This window comes from Stigmatopora nigra, chromosome 4, assembly GCF_051989575.1.
Source record: "Stigmatopora nigra isolate UIUO_SnigA chromosome 4, RoL_Snig_1.1, whole genome shotgun sequence".
In the NCBI taxonomy this organism is placed as follows: domain Eukaryota; kingdom Metazoa; phylum Chordata; class Actinopteri; order Syngnathiformes; family Syngnathidae; genus Stigmatopora; species Stigmatopora nigra.
The window spans coordinates 4,531,462-4,554,388 of NC_135511.1; the positions used below are offsets into that span (position 1 = coordinate 4,531,462).

General features: G+C 39.6%; 1 protein-coding gene across 1 annotated transcript in view; it reads left to right on the plus strand.

Moving 5' to 3' along the window:
* LOC144195339 (GDNF family receptor alpha-2-like) overlaps nt 1-22,927 on the plus strand; it is a 70,793-nt gene that overhangs the window by 39,561 nt on the left and 8,305 nt on the right. The window contains exons 5-7 of the mRNA XM_077714908.1: nt 13,994-14,106; nt 14,919-15,059; nt 22,362-22,507. Coding sequence (XP_077571034.1) covers nt 13,994-14,106; nt 14,919-15,059; nt 22,362-22,507 — 400 coding nt within the window. The remainder of the gene's footprint in view (nt 1-13,993; nt 14,107-14,918; nt 15,060-22,361; nt 22,508-22,927) is intronic.

The following is a 22,927-nucleotide window of genomic DNA, read 5'->3' on the forward strand; positions in this document are numbered from 1 at the left end:
TGCATTGAGAGAGATGTAATAGGACATAAAAGCTTATTATCTATGGGCACGCAAGGTCAGTAACTCGATGAGCACGTAGCTACACGTAATTGTACGCTCTAGTCACTTGCGGGCACTCCCCCTGACAGTCCCTTACCCTTGCATGCATTCAACAAAATGGCATATCTGTGCGATCATGTCCTTCATGTGACATGAGGCATTAACAAAAGAATATTTGTCCATGAAAACATCAGAATTGATTTAATTTAATCGGATCATTTATTGACACGGCAGCATTGGGTTTAATCTGTACTGCAGCCTCAATATATTCTCGACGGAAATTGAATTTTAACTCATTTGTCATGCTAATAAAAAGGCATTGGAGCGTCAGCTTGCGGCTCCATGTGAAGAAACCCTGCCGAGAAATTTTAAATTGGAGCCCACGGTACTTCAACGTTTTTGGGGGCGTGGGAAATAAAAGTTAACTCCCAACAATACACACCAGGAAAAAAGCCAGGGGAAACTGTTTTTTTCTTGCTCGTCCCTCTGGGAGATGTGTTGATTAAAGGAAGGGATGATCATTCAACGACAGGCTTGTCTCCCCTTAGGGACATCCACCTCCAAACAGGAAACACAGCTCACCCGGCTGAGCTTCCTTTATCCCAAATTCCAGGGCTATCTTCGGAGAGAAGAGGGAATGTGTTTGTAACGTGACAGAAAGACAAAGAAAAGAATGAAGAAAGTCTCTTGAGATGAATCAAACCCTGTGAAAGAGCAGCAAACAAAGGACAAACAAGGAAAAGGGAAGTTATAATTGCCACTCATAAGGGGATTTAACCAGATGTTATTATGTATTCATTCATTTTCCAATATGCTTGTTTTCGCAAATGGCGCGGGGGTGCTGGAGCTTATCCCAGCCAACTATGGGCAATAGGCGCTGAAAGGTTGCCTGCCAATCGCCAACCATTTGCACACTTTTCCGCCGTCCCTTGATGTATTAATAGATCAAATGGGGGCACATCTGAGATGTACGGCAACAGCTGGAGATGCTTTGGCATCGTTGACGGCTATCGACGTCTAAACTATTTGGAGTGTCAAAGTCATCTTTGTCACGGGTGATATTGCAGTTAAGGTTTCCTTCGGCGTGCCATTATGTCTGTCAATTAGGACTCCCAAAGTTGATCAAAATAGTCGACTAATCCGGAACTAATTGATGATCGAAAGAATTAGAACCTATTTTGATTCTCTATTTTACATCGCCCGATTTATATATTTTATTTTTATTAACAGAGTTGATTAACTAATTGGGGACTTACTTATTGGCATTTGTATTGCCTGTAGGTTACAAGTTTGCCGTTAGGGTGTGTTCTCACAGCCTTCATTTTTACATTTTGTTTCCCTTCTTAAAAACTCAATCAGTTCCATTTAAAAGTTGTACAAGTCAAAAGTCATTTCTGCCAAATCCAATCCAAATCAAAGACAAATCCCGATTCTCGTCAGCAGTTGGGACTTTGCAATGGGACGATTGGTTATGCTTCCAGGAGGTGCGCAGAGTCCCTCCAAACAAAAAATAGATATTTGAGAAGAGTTCAAAGATATATTATTGGCTATGTTTGTGGTGGCATTGTGCACAAAGATTTCATTTTCTACCTGGTCTCTGTAGAGGCAATTGTTGATATTCAGTGGAGATCTGGGGACTGGACGACAGACACGCGTTAAATGGAGCAGCACTCATTTCTTCCACTCGGCTGTACTTCTGCCGCACTCTGCTATGATGTTATTTTGTTCCATAATCCAGGACAAACAAACAAATACACACACCCCATTCCTCCTTTTGCTTTTCAACCTTCAAATAAATGCTTTCCTTTGAGAACCGCGTAGTCCAACAGCAAGCTCAATTTGGACGCCCATCTTGTCCATAGGAGAACTGCAATTGTGTGCACGAGCCTGCGTCTAACCAAAGAAAGTCCCGATCCATCTTTATGTCAGACTGAATCCAAAGTGCCTTGAGTGTACAGTGAATATGAAGTGTATTGATAGGCTGCGGAATCAATGCAACACTTCTACATTTGATTAAATTCCCAGGCATCCCCACGCTCACTGGGGGCTGCTTGTTCATCGAACGCTTTGCCCCCTGCTTTTTGGAGCGGAGCGCTTAGTGACGATCGATTACCCAACAGGTAAAGATAAACGTGCACATACACAGGAAGCTTTGTGATAAAGAATTGTAGCCAGAGTGACTGACCCAAATAGAAATTCCATGCACTCCTAAACGTATGTAAACATCCTACTTGCATTCACTTCCCGTGAATCTTTTTCCAATTGACTCAAGGACATTTTTTACTCTTGCTCGGATGCCTTTTACAACGATAGACGTCCAATTATTTTAACTAAACTTGGAGGAGTAGCTCTGAACGCTCATCTTTCTATAGTATTGACACCACAAGACGCCCAATCTATGAATCCTTGAAGACTGGCAGGGAATAATCGACAATTCTTCTCCTTTAAATTATTATGTTCGATACTGTCTCATCTCATTTTCTGAACCGCTTTAACCTCATTAGAGTCACGGGGGATGCTGGACCCTATCCCAGCTGACTCTAGGCCAGAGGCAGGGGGACACCCTAAATTGAAGGCCAGCCAATCACAGGGCACAAGGAGACAAACAACCTCACACACTCACACTCATACCTAGGGGCAATTTAGAGTGTTCAACCAGCCTACCATGCATTTTTTTGGAATGTGGGAGGAAATCGACGCAGGGCCGGGGAAGAACATGCAAATTCCACATAGATGGACATGACCTAGATTTGAACCAAGTACCCCAGAGCTGTGAGGCCAACACACAAACCTCTCGCTCCACCGGGCCACCCATGGTCTATACTACTGCTTTTGTCTGGATTGTCTGTAATGAATATTTCAACTTTTCTGTCAACAAAAGTTTGCGTCATAGCCAGATCCATAAGTTTCTAGCGGGGTAGCACGACGGCCAGGTGGCTGTTGTAAACAAACGAGCGTCTGTGTGATGGGCCAAGGATCTCAAAGCAAAATATTTTGTGTTCATTTCAACCAGTCACAGTCACGTTAGCCCTTCGGTGTAATTCATTATCTGCCGCCCTACCCAATCCAATTGAATTGGACAGCTATCTATCATATACAGTGCCGCTTAAGTATATTCCTCTTACACACATTTAAAATTTTAGAAAGATTCTAAAAATGTTGAAGCAACTTTATTCACCCGTTGAGCTTTCACAATACTTCCTAATTGGCTATTTCCTAATTTAGTGAAGAAAATATGAACCATTGGTTTGTCCTAGACCTACTAAAAAAACGTGTAGCTTTAATGTGCAGCTAATGGTTGTTTAATTACTGGTGATAAGAGCTCAGTAGCGCACAATTAACTCACTCTCACCTTTTTCAAGCGCATTTGCTATCATTGGCAATGTCTGGTTGCATGTTTAGACAATATTTAGGCAGTTAAGATAACCTTGAATAATCTGTTTACAGTTTTGTGCTTGATTTAGCACTCTCATTCTAATGACACAACACTCAGTATGGGTTCTAAGTCATTTTACAGCTACTGGAATAGAATCTGCAAGTAGTGTGGCAACCAAGAATTGTGGTAAATGTTTTCTAACACAAGAACTTCACTGGGAACGTCTGTATTGCTGCAATATGACTATGAAAACGTCTCAGGCCAAATTCTACTGGTTAAGTAATTCTGGAGGAATCAGACAGAAGAAATAACAAAGGTTCTCACAAGACGCTGCCAATTCAGGTACTTTCGCGTGATTGTGTGTGAGACTACCACAGAAACATGCAGAAAGAATTTGTAACCTACTTGTAAAATAATGATGGTAAAGGCAAATGTTGTTTTTCCTAGTTTTATCATAAACATGGTATAAATGATGTGCTCCCAGGGCTTGCATGGGATTTCTCCAGGTACTCCACTTTCCTCACACATCCCAACAACATTCAGAGTAGGCCGGTTGAACATTTGAATTATCCCTTAGATATGAGTGTGAGTGTGAATGGTTTTGTCTCTTTGTGGCCTGCAATTGGCTGGCCACCAATTCAGGGTGGTACACTGTAGACATTGCGCAGTCGATGAAATTTGTCAGATTGGTGTTGATGTCGTGAACACAAACTGCAAGTGGTGTTATTGGGCCTTCAACAAACCATAACAATCAATCAAAACGGGCAAGAAGAAGGCAATACTAGTGACTCTTCTCTGTCTTTCCATTGAATACCATCTGTCCGCATGGGTCTTTTCAAATGGACTGGGAATTCCAATGACCGTAGGTAGTCTGGCCAAAAATAGCAGCTTCTAGATAGCATGTTCAATGAAAAAAGAATCTACAAGCCACATGATAAGAAATACATGCACAAGTTAATCAGAAGAATGAGCAATTTGAACAATCTGCTTCTAAAGTAGGTTTTAATTAAAAATGGAAATTGGGGGTATTACATGTAAAATGGTTCTGCAACGCAGTGGTTATTTTAGAAATCTCACTCTAAACTACAAGTGCCCAATACTTTGATCAAGAATGGGCGGTAGATCTCAAAGACCTCACACCAGAGGCTGAAATCAGTTAAATTCTATGTCAGAAGCTCTTTAGCCTATCACTTATCCTCCCCGACCTTAATTGGCATTCATGACAGCAAGTCAGATCTTGTTTTTGCATGAGTCACAATACATGCGCAGTCAACCTTGTCCACGGCACCCTATAAACATAACCGAGAAAAAACGTTAAAGCGAAGGCTTCATTCAGGCTTGAGTTGCCATTTAGCACAAGTTGTCAGAGCAAGGTCACGACCAAAAATACAGGATTTTTCTGGATGATGAGGTGCAATTAGGTCCTTTATTCTTACTCAAGATTGACCGTGTGCCTTAAGTATAAATTCTGGTTGTGCTCGAACATAAAAAGTAGACAAAAATATATGGAGGATTTTGGCACACTTGAACACACAACAATGTGCATCGTATTTTTTTTTTACTAAAGCAGTATTATGCAGTTATGCTAAAACAAAAGACCAAGCCTGAGAAAAACTGTGTTAGGACAGGTCAATCGCACGAGAGCAAACATCATAACAGGAAAGTTAGAGATAAGAGTCAAATCTACTGACCATTAGGCTATATCATGCAGTAAAGGTAAAATTTCCGCATTTTTTGGTGTCTAACGTTACATCTACACCAAGGGTGTCAGACTCGGGTTGGTTCGCGGGCCGCTTTAACGTCAACTTGATTTCACGTAGGCTGGAACATTTTAGTTATAATATGTCGATTTTTTGTATAAATGGATTAAAAGAAGTGTATTAAAATACCTGGATATTCATTTTTTATAGATCTAAAACAATTTATTTTAGCTTTTTTTTAATATATTTTTAGATTTTACAAAATTATTTTTGAACTAAAAACACTGAAAAAATTGATTAAAAAATTACAATTATTGATTTAAAATTGGGAAAATCCAAAAACTTAATATACATCTCTCCTCTTCATTTTAATTTGATCCTAAAACAGAAAGTCGGCACTCATGATTTACTTTACCGGGCCACACAAATTGATGCGGCGGGCCAGATTTGGCCCCTGGGCCAACACTTTGACACGTGATCTACACCAAAGGCCAAATTATTATTATTATTGTTTTTAGGCAACACGTATCTAACAACAATAAACGTGAATAAGCAATTCTGGTATTTTGAAGTTCGACGTGACCCTTTTTTCTGATATGGATATAAATCAGATGAGTATATATTCAATTTCTCTACACCATGAATGCTCATCCATCAACAAGTAAATTACATCGCCACTGTTTGACAAAACAAACAACAGACGTGAAGCAATGGCGGGAAAAAAGACCCCAAAAAATTCAATTTGCATTTTGACACTGAATATAAACCAATCGAGTTGGAAAAAAAAATTGGCTTTGGTACCATTAAATCCTCTAAAACTGTGGACTGAGATAGTACTTCTGCAAACAGTTCGACATATCACACATGTAGAAACGTGCATGAATGGGACATCACAGACGTATTTCTTTCTCACTGCTTGTCGCATATTTTGATGCATGAATGACTGCCCAAAGGCAATTGATCATCATGCGTTGCGGTTTGAACCTATTAGCATTTTAGATTGCAAAAGTTCACCTAACCTGCGGCCTTCCACTTATGAAGCAAAGTAAAGAACTTTCTTCAAGGCCACTGAAGAAAGTGAGGTAGCAGACTAAATGAAAGTACATTGCAAAGTGAATGAGTTCCATGAAACTACATCGCCAATGATCGGCATGGTGTTTCAGCTCCCCACGCAAGGTCACCATGCTTTCTTTGCCTTTTTTATAATCATTTTTGACGTAATGAACCACGCATCACAATGCGCGCGGGCATCCGTCATCAATGCTGACCATTGTTTGCCGCTGATTTTAATCGAAGCGACAATAACAAGCACGCAAGACTGTGACTTTTGCTTTGGCGTCTTAGCAACTAGTGGGACACTTGAGGTTGAGGGCGGAGGATATGAAAGAGATAAAAGACAGAAAGCACCTCCTTTGTTTTTTCATTTGCCTCATCCAAGTGCTTTTATGCCATTCCATTAAGTGGCCGCCATTGTCCTAGCTGTTGTTATGCTTTGTGTGGTTGGTGGCGAGATAACGTTGACAGCCTCAATGTGCTGAAGACAAGTGATAAGGGAGAAGAGCGCTTATTTCTCATTTGAAGAGAAATAATCATCCTTTCCATGCTATTAGAGGATTTAGGAAGTCTGATAGCTATTTTGCCTCTTCCGTCAGCAAATAGTTTCTCAGACTGACACTCATCTGATTGGACTCGCATTGTTTGTTACGACCGTCAAGTGATCGGAATAAGAATTTATATAAAAACCCATTAGTTTTCTCTTACTGTCAGACTGGACGGACATGCACTTGGCGGCAAGCTGAATGACTGTGTTTAAAGTGTCAGGTTGGCTGCGAGAAGCCTACCTCTGTGGGGGCTCCCCTGCCACTTCCCCGGGGGGGCTGAGAGGCTGAAATGACCAGAAAATTCGGTTGAGCTAGACAGCCTGTAATTTTAGAAGCAAGTGGTATTGGCTGGCACTATAATGGAAATCCTGTGGAAACCTTGAGAGGTGCCGTATCCTGTTGTTGGACCACCATTGTGTGAAGACTCAGCACACCTATATAAACGTTAAATTACTGTCTTTAAGTCATCATTGTCTCACACAATTCTGCTTCTAAAGAGCAACCTAGACCTTTTTTCTAATTTTGCTTTAGCTTATATAAACACAGCATCGCCACCTTAAAAGAACCTTTGCTCGTACACGCTAGAAAACCTATTTTCGCTTTGTATGTGGGGCTTTTAAAGCCCAAACCAATAAACTTTTTTAGGGCAGTCATTGAACCCACTGACTGCCACTGACAGCGCGAGATTGGGGCTGGCTGGAATCATTTGATCAGTTGAAGATCAGCACCTAGTTTAGAGGACATTCATATCATTGTTGCTCAAAGTATTTAATCATACAAATTTGCCAAACCTAAAATAATGGGGAACAATAACAAAAATAGCTGGCTAATGTCTATTTTGCGATGTCATATCACTCCCACACACAATTCAATTCACCTCGTCTCATTTTATGAACCGCTTTATGCTTATTAGGGTTGTGGGGGGTGCTGTAGCCTATTCCACCTGTCTCCGGGCCAGAGGTGGGAGACAACCATGCACAATCACACCCATACCTGGGTGCATTTTTGAGTATCTAATCAGCCTACCATGCATGTTTTTGGAATGTGGGAGGAAATTGGAGTACCCAGAGGAAACCCACAGAGCACCAGGGAGAAGATGCAAACTTCACACAAATGGACCTGATCTGGATTTGAACCCAGGACCCCAGAGCTGTGAGGCAGACACACTAACCACTTGTTCCACCATTCAATTCAATTCAATACAGACTAAGAGATTAACACCCTGAATTGGCTAACAGAAAATCATGGGGCGCAAGGAGATGGACATGCACACTCACACTCATACCTTGGAGGGATTTAGAGTTTTCAACTAGCCTACGATGCACATCTTTGGGATATGTCAGGAAACCAGAGTACCCATGCAGGCCTGGAGAGAACATGCAAACCCCACTCAAGAATATCAGAACCCACCAGGGATGTACGCTTGATCCCAGAACTGTGCGACGGATGTGTTAACTACTCTACAGCGGTCTGCCTAATGCTAGTTTGCAGGAAAACAAATATTATTCTGCTCAAGTGGAGAGCTGCAAAATGAGTGTTATTAAATATGATACGTATAACTTTAAAGGCGTTTAATACACAGTACGTGTAATTTTGAACACAAAAATGTGGTTGTGTATCGAACCATTAATTAATGGAAGCATTCAGCTTTCTGTTTTGTTTTAATCACAAGAAGGCCAGAAGGTTTTCACAACAATCCCTGCTAACAGTCCAACAAAACGCACCCCTGTTTATGTTGCATTATTTGCATTTAAAATGTGGGGAAAAACAGTACATGTATACATAGCTGAATAAGGGTTTTAAGTCCAAATACAAAACAAACAAGATAGATTTTTTTTAGCTTTCCTGATGTCAGCATTTAGAGAGCAAGCTTTAGTGTCATTTAATATAATAACTCATTGGTGGGCAACCTTTCCTCTGGGTACTCCAGTTTCCTCTCAAATTCCATAGACATGCAGGGTAGGCTGATTGGACACTCTAAATTGCTCCTAGGTCTGGGTGTGATTGTGCATCCTTGTGCCCAGCGATCGGCTGGCCATCGATTTTGGGTGTCCCCCGCCTCTGGCCTGGAGTCAGCTGTGATTGGCTCCAGCACCCCCTGCGACCCTAATGAGGATAAAGCGGTTGAGAAAATGAAATGAGGTGGTGGGCAACCTGATGGATGGGTGGTTAGCGCATCAGCCTCACAGTTCTGAGAACTGTGTGGAGTTTGCATTGTTCTCCCCGAGCTTGCGTGGATTTTCTCTGGGTACTCCAGTTTCCTTGGATTGGCCTCGCATTTCTGGGGGGTTCAATCTCAGGTGGGTCCTCACTGGTTGGAGTTTGCATCTTCTCCCCAGGCTTTGCAGTTTTCGCTGGGTGCACATGCCAAAAACATGTTGTGTAGGCTGTTTAAACACTCTAAATTGTTCCTAGTGTGGGCATGAATAGTTATTCATCTTCTTGTGCCTTGTGACTGGCTGGCCACAATTCAGGGTGCACCCGGTGCCTATAGTTAGCTTGAATAAGCTCCAGCACCCCCTGCAAACTTTGTGGGGATAAGCGAGTCGTAAGATGAATGGATGAATCGCTCAAAGGCCGCCAATGACAACGATAGAAACCTAGTAATCCGTTTATACTGACGGCGAACATTTGCTGAGGCGAGAGAGTGATTGATTGCTGCCAGCTCTCCCAGTCAAAATTGATTGGGTAGTTTGAGGTAGGATTTGCCAACTTTCTAGTGCCAGGAGAAGGACAGCCTTTGACATCCTTATCTTATAACCCTACCTCAACATATACAACTTGGTCGACTCTACTCGCAGGATGTGGCAAAATACTAATATACACTTTGTCTGGGATGTCGCCATGTTTTTTCTTGAATTCTATCATCAGACTTCCATTATTGACATGCCTGCACTAATGGCAAAAGGCTCAACATCAGCACAAAAAAAAATGTACGGAGAAGCCACACGGTAATACATTCGTGATTGAGTGTCACTTATGCACAACGACTGCATATTTAAAATGGTGACTTACCGAGTGTGGAGTGGTGGTAAAATGCGGACGGGATTTGTTTATGTCAGACTTCACATGTCTGTGTCATGCAGCCAATCTTCAGGTAAATGACAATATTCAATTTTTTAGATGGAACTTCTGATTTACACGCAACAGGTGTATTTCAATCAGTATCTTCTTTCATCACGCACAGAAAATGGGAAGACGCAAATTGTGAACACATAATTTCCGTTCAGGGCGGCCCGGTAGAGCGAGTGGTTAGCGCGTCGGCCTCCAGGTCATGTCCATCTGTGTAGAGTTTGCATCTTCTCCCCGGGCCTGCATGGGTTTCCTCTGGGTACTTTCTTCCCACATTCCAAAAAACATGCACGGTAGGCTGATTGGACACTCTAAATTGCCCTTAGGTATGGGTATGTGCGTGCATGGTTTTCCGTCTCCTCTTACCCTGCGATAAGATGGCCACCAATTCAGGGTGTCCTCCGCGTCTGGCCCGGAGACAGCTGGGATTGGCTCCAGCACTCCCCGCGAACCTAAGGGGGATATGAGATGAGAGATTTCCGTTCATGTTGGAACTCTCGTTATCCTGGTCATTCCTACAGTCAGTGACTACATTGGTAAATTCATGAATTCCATCCTCACTCTGAATGTGATTTTGTGGCCAATCTAATCAGCCAGATTTCTTTGGAAAATGAAATCAGGAAAAATAAATTAAGATTTTTTAAGGGATAAAAGCAGCAAAAGTCTTGAGATTTACAAATATATTTCTATAAGATAGAAACATACCCATGTTTTATACTGTGTTAGAGCAGAAGTAAACACCACTGGGGGAACATTCTCATTGTGATCATAGGATGCCAATGTTAAGAGAGCATCGTACTAGGGTTCTAATGTATGCACTATGGGGTAATTTAACTTTTGAATTTGCTTTTTTTCCCACAATAAATTGCCCAGGTATTGGAATGGGACTCAATATCTACAAATCCTGAAAAAAAATCAAGTGATTTGGATGCAAAAGTATGCAACTGAGAATTAGCAATTAAAAACAAAACAACCGTTCTTGTATGTTTTTTTTTTTAATTTACCGCTAACAAAAGTATTACACTACACTCAGGAAGCCATAATTTTCCTGACTCCCTACTAACATTTTAGGGGTTTTGAACATTTTTATGAGGCCTTGTACAATCGTGTTACGCCGTTAAAAAAAACAAAAAACGGTATTTTGTATGATCCCACAAATAGATCACACAGTGTAGTCAGGATGTTGTAACACATCATTTAGTTTGTTCATCTCCTTTATTCGCTTTGCTAATGAACTCATCACATTTGTTAAAAGGCAGCATATCTGCAGGGGGTACACACAGTATCTGTGCACGAGGTGATTATTTTCCCATCCGTTTTGAGGCATTAAGATGATTAAGCGCCCCTGAAGAAGACCATCATCATGATAAGATTTCCCTTTTGTGAGGTGGGCTCATTGAAGGCTTAGTAAAAGACATCAACAAAGAAAATATTGTCCCCTCAAGACGCATGAGGCTCAATTTGTATACCCTTGTTGCACAGCAAAACAAAGTTTTTAAAAAAACATTCTTAAGTGAAGCATAAAACATTCAGCTCGGATGGCCGTGCTAGTTACAAAGCCCAGTAAAGACAGCAGTGTTTTGTTACAAAAAAAGTCTTTTTTTTTTGTTAATCGAAGCGAACAGCAGAATCTCATGATAATTTAGCCGAAAATACAAGTCAAACACAATCAGCATGTTGGTTTTCTTCAAATTGGTCATATTTCAGGAACAATATGATTTTGGAAATAGCCAATCCATCAATTTTCAAGAGCGCTTGTCCTTATTAGGGTTGGGTGTCAGCTGGAGCCTGTCCTCGCTGACTTGAATTACAGTTTTTACTCGGCAACAGAAGTGCACATCTGACAAAAAAAAAAAACATCACACTAACATTTTCAGAAACCTTGTCCACTCTTGACTATTTAAATGAGTAATTTTTATCATCCAAAATACTGCTGCATGGAAGCCAGACGATACATGTTGGCCTTGATGGTGTTTCTTGGCAAGCCATGAATTTTTTGAGTTGATACTTGGTGTAAGATGTTTAAGAACCACTGTTTTAATCTAAGTTCATCATTATTCTTTGTCATCGTTGCCACCCTTTTTTTCAAAGTCAATGAAAGAAAATCACTTGGAATTTATCTTTTTAAGACACAGTGTGAGTCTCATGACATTTAAAAAAAATCTCTGAAGATTAGCTAATGTCACACTCACATTCCATTCCAAGTTTTGACCCAAATGAATCCATTTTGGAGTGCTGAATAAAATTCAAACTGGACTCTTCCCCACAGCTACATTTAGTTTACCTGAACTTCTTTTACATACAAAAACACGTGACAATGCACATTTAAAATTGTCTCCTGAAACACTTTCCTGATTCTTTAATAAGCCTTGCAAAATGTGTTGACACTATCATAATTCAACTCAATTAATCAGACATTCTTATCAGGGTTAAAGCGTTGAAAATTCTACTAAACTACCTGTGACTTTTACAGCAACTTTAACTCTGTTGCAATATCTTGACAAAGTGGTCAGAAGAAGTGTGGTTGAGGAGAGTTAAGTGTGATTCACATAGTGGGCACCAATGACGTGAAGAGAACAGACAGAGTAACTTTGCTCAAGCTCCTCCCAATAAACCTACTTAAGTGGATTAGCAATGCCACCCTGGGGGCCTCGGCAGACTTAAAGCTCTTATCGCAAACACAGTGAAGAACAACAACATCAAAAACACACGCACACACTGACACACCACTTTTATCGGCACCCAAGGTTGACGCCTAAAGTGAATTTTGGGAAATGGCTGAGATTTGAAGGATAATCGTGGAAGAATTGGTCTAAAGAAGCATAACGCTCTCATCCTACATTAATTAATTACTGCCAGGTTGGTTGTGCATGTTGTCAAGATAGGGAAAACAAAAAAACGAAAATCAAGACTCTTTCTGAGTCCTAGTTGGTATTTACTCCACCTGTTTGACTGCCACAAAATACATGTGCATTTTGTGAATCATATGCTTTTCATCCTGGAAAAATTGTGATATATATGAACAAAGTTTTAATAGGACATCATATTTTCATGTTAATTTCATGAAATCATGTTTCAGCACCATGGACAGTGATAGGCATCCAATGCAATTGAACTGGGAGATGAAATGATCACTGCCAGCTACTCCCAGTTCAAATGCATTGCATATCACTTTCAATTGTAGTCAATTAGTTGATGACCTTCTTATGTAGTATATGAACATTTTAACATATAGCATAATTATACATGCATACACATAATTCAGTTAAAACTTATGTTACTGCGTTTCAAATTAGACAATTATGAAAGCTGGTTATATTTGTAAGTACAATGAAAACATAATTGTGAACATTTTTTAGATCAATCTCGGGACTTGAGTGCCAATTCTGGCTTGCTTTGTGGTCAGTAAAATCAAATACGATGAATCAACTTAATGCGTGTCATTTTTCAAATGTTGAGACACTGAAAATATTATTTGTTACTGTTAGGGTGCGACTGATCACTTGATTTGGATCATAGAGATTTTCGTTTACACAGAGTTCTATTCTTTGTGTCTCTCCATATAAAATATTTATTTCCTTAAACTATTTTGTAAATATATTTCTTAAATAAAAAAAAAAATAATTTGTTTATTTAAAAAAAATAGTATTTCATCATCAGAATACGTACCTTAAACCTAAAAAATATTACAGTAATTTTGTTTGATTTAATATTAAATAATTTCCCATGTTTTTGTTGTTTACATTAAGAAAGTCATAAAAGCAAAAAAAATCGAATTATCTTTAAAATGTGTCTTTTTTTCTGGCCAAAATCTGGGATTATTCTATCCTAAAAAGAGAACAAACTTTTTTTTTAATTTTCATTTTGGTCAGTTCTGTTCATATTGCCATAGAAAACAATATTCTGTGGGTCATGAAAAATTCCGACTAAATTGTAAAAAATGGTACGAAGAGTTTTCCCTTATGAATATGAAAAATAAAAGAACAGAATAAGAAGATTGCATCATATCGTATCATTTTCTAAATACAAAACAAATGGGTGAAATGTCACTAGATGAAAGACCAGGATGAACTGCCTTTTCTTTTCAGCATCTATATGACAGTTTTGGCTTCTGTGTATGATTCAAGATGTGTTTCTGCTCCATTTGTTTTCATGCCCTCGCTGTCTTTCTTACTGCTTGTCCTCTTGATACGCTTGTTGCACAGGTCCAGGTTGGCTGATTTCATGGAAAATTGCCGCAGCATGCCACCCACCGTGAGCACTTGCCCCAACCAAGACAACCACCAAGCCTGCCTGGCCTCCTACACCAGGCTCATCGGTCAGTATCACCGCCGCGATGCGAAAGTTTGTTTGGGAAGGGGCAACGTTTTCTGGGAAATCTCACCATACTTAACTCACAAATGTCAGCAGCACTATGAGATTACAGACGATAGTTGGGGGTCAGGAGAGGAAGGAGCAGTGCTGCAGTCTCCTAGCCTTGGCTTTATTTTATTTATTTTTTATCTGGTAGAGTGAGGCTGTCAGCTTTTCCCAGGCGGCTAAGTTATCTCCCCCAGCGACGTGGCCATCGGTTTACTACTAGAAGTAATTAGCCAGGCATAGAGAGCGTGTTTACTTAATTAAAAGACTTGATGACCATCTGTTTGCTCATATTTAATGTTGCTCCAACAATGTGCACTGGCTAATGCGTCCATATTTTTGATAACGGCACCTCGGTGTCGACATCCGGGCTCCTCGGAGATTATACTCGGTACGGAATTGGAATTCATTTTTCGCACGCAGTTGCATAGATTGCACCCAGCAACGAGATAAGTCACGCTGCTCACACAAAGTGGATGACATGGCTGACTCCAGCTGACAGACCTTTCAAAAAAAGTGAAGTGTTTTGCCGCGCCGCTGTCCTCGGCCGACATCCTAAAGCGAAAATATTCATAAGCATAATGGCCTCTTTACATGAAGTATTATGACGAGCACTCGCTTCCGATAAAAACTACAACAGTGCAATGTCATTCCCGCGTCGTTGTTTTCTAGAAACTATTTGCAATAAATGCTATCCATTAGTGACCCATAGATGGTATACGCTCTACATAAAATGCGGTGGTGTCTGAGTGTGTGTGGATGGCTTCGCAGGGACCGACATGACGCCCAACTATGTGGACAGCAGCTTCACCCATTGGACCGTCTCGCCATGGTGCACTTGTAAGGGCAGTGGAAACCAGGAAGAGGAATGTGCCAACTTCCTACGGAGCTTCACTGACAACACTTGCTTGAGTAAGTCAACTTTTAATGGGTTTTATTAGTACTGTTATAATATAAAAAACTGGGATTTTAACTATTAACAGAGCACTGATTTAACTAGACGTTTGAACAAGACGTACAAGTTGATCTTCCCAGTCAAAATGCATTGGACATTTTAGCGCCATCAATGGCATTTAAAGACAAGCATTCATTCCAAGAACTCTGTACGTTTAAATAAATTCGGCATTTAGCTCAGTTAATGCCATATTACTATGAAATAAAAATAGACTAAATCTACTTCTTACTTGGGGCTATAAGAGAGTGTATTTGAGTTTCTATTTATTAATATATCTTATATTAATATTATAATAATGTGGATATTCATTTAGGATTAAATAAAATACTACATTGAATACAGTGCTGCCTCCATTTATGAAATTAATCGGTTCCAGAACTTGTTTTGTAACTTGGATTTTTCATAAGCATAGGAGCATTTTACATTGAATAAGCATAATTTGTTCTACAATAATTAATATTAGCCACTATAAACCCTTTTAAAATGCTAAAAGTATGCCACTTATATATGAAATATATTTGCAAATGTATGTGTGCATGCAAAAACAGTAAACATATGTCATTAAATGATATCACAAAACCGAACTAACTAAAATGAACTAACTAAAATAAAAAAGACCAATCTTCTCCACCTCAATTCAAACATGCCATGGCTGAAGGGGTTGACTTAGCTCAAATCTCTCTCTCTTGCTCGCTCACTCCCCCGTCACTCACATTGGTACTATGTGGCCACGTGATGCTCCTCGTGGTGCATTCGCCATGCGCAAGGTCTGATGCGTTCCTTAGCTAGGCTTTTATGAATTTGGCTTGTCCGCAGTAAGCTTTAGCACAAATGGATTTTCATGCCCGTTCCCTACTGCTACCATACATGTTAATAGACTCTAATATGAGGTATATCAGCATGTATAATTGCTGAGCTTTGTCAGCAACCTGTACACACAGGTAAAATGTGAAACGTTAAAGTACGTGTGTATATATATACATATATATATATATATATATATGTATATATATATATATATATATATATATATATATATATATATATATATATATATATATATATATATATATATATATATATATATATATATAAATTATTTTTTATGTATTTATTTTTTTCATGCCACACGCTTATTTTCTTATTTATTTATTTATTTCTTACTTATTGTCTATGTCTTGTGACATCTACTGTGACAGTAAAATTGACCAAATACGGGATGAATAAAGTTATCTTATCTAATCTAAATGATATATGCGATAGCTCTTTTCATGTTTTGTACCTTAAAATTATCGGACATTGGAAAAATTATTTTGATATCAAAGTTTCATAAGTTGAGGTACCACTTTATTAATTGTTCAACATTCTAGGGTCCTGGGTTCAAATCCAGGTCGGTCCTCCTGTGTGGGTTTTCTCCGGGTCCTCCGGTTTCCTCCCACATTGACTTTTCTTTTTCCAACACTCAGACTGTTGTTGTTGTTGTCCTTGTGGACACAAACTTTGCGGTCATGCTCCTCTGACATCCACAAAGCAAGCGACCTGCAACCTGATAGCTAAGATGCATTGTCCAGCATCTCTTTATCCTCGAAGCAAGAGTTTTTTTATTTTTGTATCCAGCGGAATCATCGGCCAGTTGAGGGCAATACGGACTTATTGTTCATGACTCAGGCTTACTTTATTTATCGGCAAGACAGACACACCTATTTTTCATGACTCATGTTCATTTAACTCAAGGACAGTTAAATACTCAGAACTAAAAATTGAAACAGTTGACCTAGAATAGTCTGCAATGGTCCCAATTTCGCACTGTAGATTTATGTTAGAGTACAGCTTCAGACTTCTAACCCCCTGGAATTCACTTAAATTGTGTCAAATTTTAGCTTTGAATAATGTTAAGGAATTATTAAAATATGTATAAAATTAGGGCCGCTTGATGATCATTGTAGTGGTGAACTTGCCTAACTTCTGTGCAGGCTGGTGGGGGCTTGATTACCGCTGGTGGCGGTATGGTTGTGAGTGCGAATGGTCGTTTGCATCTCTGTTTGGCCTATGGCTCACTGGTGACCAGTCTAGGGTATAATATGCCTTTCTCCTGATGTCCGCTGGAATAGGCTACAGCTTAACCCTTATGATTATGTGCGGTACAAAAGATACGCTCACCAAATGAACCATTTTGTCTTATATCTCTTTGCTATGCCAGCTCACATAAAGCATAGACAAATACTCATTCCAATGGTGGAAGTAAAAAGTGAAAATAAAGTCTAAGAAAGGATTAATGTAACATCAAACTTGTCAGCTCTACACTTTCATTCAACTTCAGTAGACGTCTCCTTTCCATCTAATAAAGTCGGAATTATAGTGAATTAATTTAGTCCGAAATAAGACATTTCTTTTCTGTGTTTCATTCTTCCTTGCAAGCCACATTTGCTCAGACCTCAACACAAAAGAAACCATTTACATGTAATTTTCACAAGCAATCTCAGGCTTATCGAAAGTCGTAAAAAAATGTGCTTCAAAATTAAATATTACATATCTCCTGTACATCTCTTGTTCATGTAGACAGCAACTGCGGTTAAAACATTTTGGCTCTTCCTCAAGTCACAAGCGGAAAATCCTTTCTTGGTGCTAGGCGGCACCTTTAACATGTTCCACTGTGTGGATAAATGCTTTCAAACCATTTCAATAGATTGCAGGGTTTCTGTTTTAGCTGAATGTGCAGGATGAAGGATGAGGCTCGCAACTGAAGAGGCGTCTTGAAAAATAACGAAAATGCAGCATCTCCCCCCTCTGCAGCCGAGGGTGATAAACTTCCACACATCGGGGAGAAGGGGGTGAATTTTAAAGAAGGTTGTAATGCAGAATGCTGAATCTTTGACTCATTGGCTCCCATGACAATGTAGACGTCCAATTCATTTGGACAGCAAGGAGTTATCAGTGGACAAATTATCCCTGGGCTTGAGTGGGTTTTCTCCAGGTGCTCTGTTTCCTCCCACATTCCAAAAAAACATGCATGGTAGGCTGATTGAACATTCGAAATTGCCCCTAGATATGAGCGTGAAAGGTTGGCCACCATTTCAGGGTGTCGTCCCCCACCTGGTGCCAGAAGTCAGCTGAGATAGGATCCAGCACCCCCCGCGACCCTTGTGAGAATAGGTGGTTCCGAAAATTAATTCAAGAATATCTACAGTGTTCCCTCGCTACTTTGCGGTTCAGCTATCGCGGACTCAGAGCCTCGCAGATTTTTTTTTGAAAAAAAATTTAAAAATATTACATTGAAACAACATATATTTTTTTTGTTATAACATGAATTTCACTCTACCCGTATTTTATATGGTGTACTGTATACAGGGGGTAAAAAAATTTAAAAAATAAATACATAATTTTTTTTAAATTAAATTCAAACTAAGCATTTTTGAAGGGGAATCCCTACTTTGCGGAAATTCACTTATCGCGGGTGGTCCCGGTCCCCATTAACCGCGATAAGCGAGGGAACACTGTATACATATTTTTTAACACACAATTCAAGGTGGTATGTTTATTTACATACTCCAAGGATAAACATATTGGATAATTCATTAGGTATGTCACTATCTATCAGGAAAAAAAAATCTGCCTTTACCGTGATAATAATGTTCGTGTTTATTCACCTGTCAAGGAGGTTATAATTTAAAACTATTGGATTTGCATACACGTCCAATAAAACACAGCTACTGTGAAGTGGTATTAATTATAAATGAGTATTTATGTGATGGTAGGGAATATTGGAGTTAAGATTACCAGTGCAGCATAAGGGGATCTCATTTCTTCATAAGGCACCACTCATTGACTGCCATTGACAGAATTAGACATGCATTTTGACCTGGAGAGCTGGCAGCGAATTATCAAAATAGATCTACAGCTCTCAATGGAACTGTCAGATAAGCATTCACAGCCACTTTAAATAAAGTGGTCGTCGTTCCCTATTGGCAATGAGTTAACTAAGTTTAGTTCGAAATTTAAAAAATTGCAAACATCGTGACTTCTATGACCCAAAATGTCATGTAAATGTATTTGTTTTTGAGTGTTTTATGTATATATATATATATAAAAAAAATTTAAATTTTTTTTATTTATTTTTTTTACTTGTCCCTTAAAGTATTTTGGTGACTCTTTGACTAACTGAGGATACAGCATTACACATATCTGTTGATAGTGCTTGGTGATATTGGAAAAATATATCCCAATTCGCCATAACAAATGTTATTATTTCATGATAATTGTACAATAATTGAGAGATTTATCCTTCCCAATTTATTTTGACAAGAGAAATAGACCTGTGATGAATGTGAAATCTGTCAATTAATGCTGAAACAATAATTCAGGATGGGCACAGTAACATACATATCTTTGCACAACTTGCTGGGCAATCAGGCCTCAAAATCAAATCTCCGATTTTCTCGCAAAAAAAAAAATAACTTACTCCCTGGCCCCTACTTTTAAGTTAATAGTAAGAATATAAGACAAAATAAAGTTAAGAAAAAACTTAATGTATTTTGTGTGTTCACTCAAAATTATTTTTCAGGAACCTTTTGTTTTATTTATACACCAACTTTAGCAAGTTCTCATTCCAGCTATAGTAATGAACATCTGTTATCTGAACTTTTTCACATCCATTTACCACGTATTGTTTCTTTTCATCCTTCTGCTCTGAATTAAAAGGCATTCATCCAGAGAAGTCTTTCGCCGGCAATGGCAGCCAATGAGTTAACAAATAGTTTTGCGTCCTAATCTATATAAAAGGCACATTTCGTTTAGGCAGCTTTTACACTGGCTTTCATTGCTCATGTTTGCATGGAAAAACGTAAAGTCTGCGGCTATATGGTATTGCGTAGGTGTAAACTGAATGTGACCAGTGGTATAAAATCTATTCAGTCATCTCTATATGCTGATTTTATAATGGTAATGGTTGCTAAGCAATTATCAGCCCCCCCCCCCCCCTTCCGAGCAATGAGACACAAGGCTCGTGCTTTACAGAAGCAAAAAGGTACGCCGCCACCATTTTGCCACGTGTCTGAAAAGCTGACTGAACGGGGGTTTATCACATTTCTGCAGAGGCTCGCACATGTGCTTAGACACAACAAATGCACCCAAGGCGAAGTGAAACGGCTCATATGTATTCACGCACTAACACTGCCCCGTTAGAGACGAACAACGGGCTTGTTTTAAAAGGATTCATTCCTCAGTCTGCGCATAGATCGCAAAAACAAATTGGGGTTCATCATCTCAAAGTGTGGGTGTGTCACTGCAATGGCGTCCATTTGCAGGCGAACCAACCATATGAATGCGGCTTTATTGAATGGAGGACACCAAGCAAAGATTTCATGAGCACGTCTATTGAATCCCTTAGGATTTTCTTGCAGAAAGTTAAATTGACTACACAATCAAGCAGCATTTCCGTAAGGAGCCCATCTTTGATTATTGAAGACAGGCCAATGTTTCTAAAAAAAAAATCCTGAGCGGCCTCCCTGTTGACAGATTTGAAAACACAAATCTCAGTTTGTTTTCGATTAGTTTGGCATACAATTCTAAATCCCACTTATGAATCAAAACGTTTTGGCTCATGGCTACCTCTTCAAACATCTCCCCCTTAGCTTCGCTTGCCAAAGATTGGGCGGGCGACCAAGCAGTTGGCTCACATGTTAACACTGATACGGTTGTGGGCGGAGGGCCCCAAAGCAAGCGACGGAGAAGGCAGGGTGTAATGGACGATAGTTTAATTTTAACGTCACGCCTGAGTAGTGGGGACATTGGTGTGAACAGGTGTGGCGGTTGAAAACTGTAGTCCATAAAAAGAGGCCAAAGTATCAGGTTGACTGGGTGAAGTCGAGGATAGCTGTTCTACGGGTGGGGCCACAGGGGTGCTGGACTCACCTCTACTTTTTGTGGCTCCTGAAATGCCCTTGTTTCGTCGATCAACTGGCGAGGGAAACAACTGGAAGATTCAATGAACACTGCAATTCCCCCACTGACCTGTTGGTAGTAGTGTGGTCCGATTGTGTCCAACATCATAGTAATATGGCATTGACAGAGCTAAGTGTCCAACTGAGTGGGAGAAGAACAGACCTGCAGATAACTTAATTTCCACATAGGACAAGCCGAATGAATTAGTACGAATGCTCTCATTTTCTGAATCAATTTATCCTCACTAGGGTCACGGGGGATGCTGCTTTTTTTTTTACCTAGGTCTACAATGTCTTGTGAGTCTTGTGTCTGTCTTGCTACTGCAATCCAGAAATTTCCCGAATACGGGACAAAATAAAGTTCTAATCTAAACTATTCCCGGTGACTAAGGGCCACTGCATACATTTCCATTCCGCTCCACTCACCCTCGGACTTTAGATACACAAAACCTGGATCACAAGAAAATATAATCTCGAAAAAAACTAATCAGACAATTATTCAATAATTGTTATTGTTTTTTCATGTAAATATTACATAAAACATGAAAAGTAAAAAAAAATCTTAACATTTATTTGAGAACTAGAACTCCTTGTATTCTTCCGTATAAAGGATAGACAAACAAGGGAATAGCAGGGCATAAAGAGACAAAAAAAGACTTGCACAGTCATTTTTAGGGTATTTAAATTAATTTGGAACTGTTATTACCTTGGCGAATTAGCTCCACAACTTAATACCTAGCTGCTTTATAATGTAGTGCTTCACTCGCCTGACTTTGGTGCAGGCTGCCACAGGCTCGATTCCCGCTGGTGGTGTTATGATTGTGAGTGTGAATGGTCGTCTGTTTCTAGGTGCCCTACAGCTGACTGGCGACCAATCTAAGGTGTAGTCTGCTTTTCACCCAAAGTCAGCTGGGATAGGCTCCAGCAACTCCCAAAAGCGTTATGAGGATGTGGGGCACGGAATATGATTGGATGAATGAATTTAATATCTTAGCTCACTCAGTCGCACTTCATGTAGTTCATTTAATACTATGAAATAGTTGTGTTAATTTTTATTAAAACGGTATTCACAGACAGTCCAACACAGATCTGGTTCCTCACCATCAATGCCAATCAAGGAGCTCATTAATTTATTAACTTGACGGTGCTAGATGTCCAATCCAATTTAATTGGGAGGATTCCCAGTTCAAACAGGTTGGAAATTTACTAGTGACAAACTAATTGAAAATAAGTGGAAGAAGAATGAAAACAGCTACATTGGTTGACTAATATGGTCTTTTTGGTTAAGACACCACTTGCAAATATACATTTTTCTTGCAGCAAATGCTATTCAAGCCTTCGGATACGGACTGGATTACATGGTCGGCAAGAATGGGTCTCTCGCCGACCCGGCCGCCACGCCGAAAGCGGGGTCGGATCAGTTGGCAGAATCAACAACCGAGCCTCCCTTTGTGACCATTGTGAAGGTAAAAAAAAAAAAAAACTTGTTTCTAAAGTATTGCATTCATATGCAAGATGTATCGTGTAGAGTTTTCTTATCTTGTCACATATGGGTAAAATAAAGGTTAGTCTGTATGCGTATCAGTGGGTACATCCCTGCAGTCTTTGCATACATTTGTTGAAATAGGCCTATTACTTGAAGAACCACAAATTCACCTCTCAACTCAGCAAGCATGAAAGGGGGATTTTCAGCCATCCAAATTTACATCAAATTCAATCTCTACGCCTTTTGAAGCAATTGGCACATCAGATTCGACGCTTCGTGATAAGACCGTTTGGGCAACACCCAAGATGATGACATTTGTTGAAATCATTTATTACTCTGGCACAGAATGGAACGGTGAAAGAAAATTGAAGGTGGGGGATTTAATCTGGATTAAAGCTTC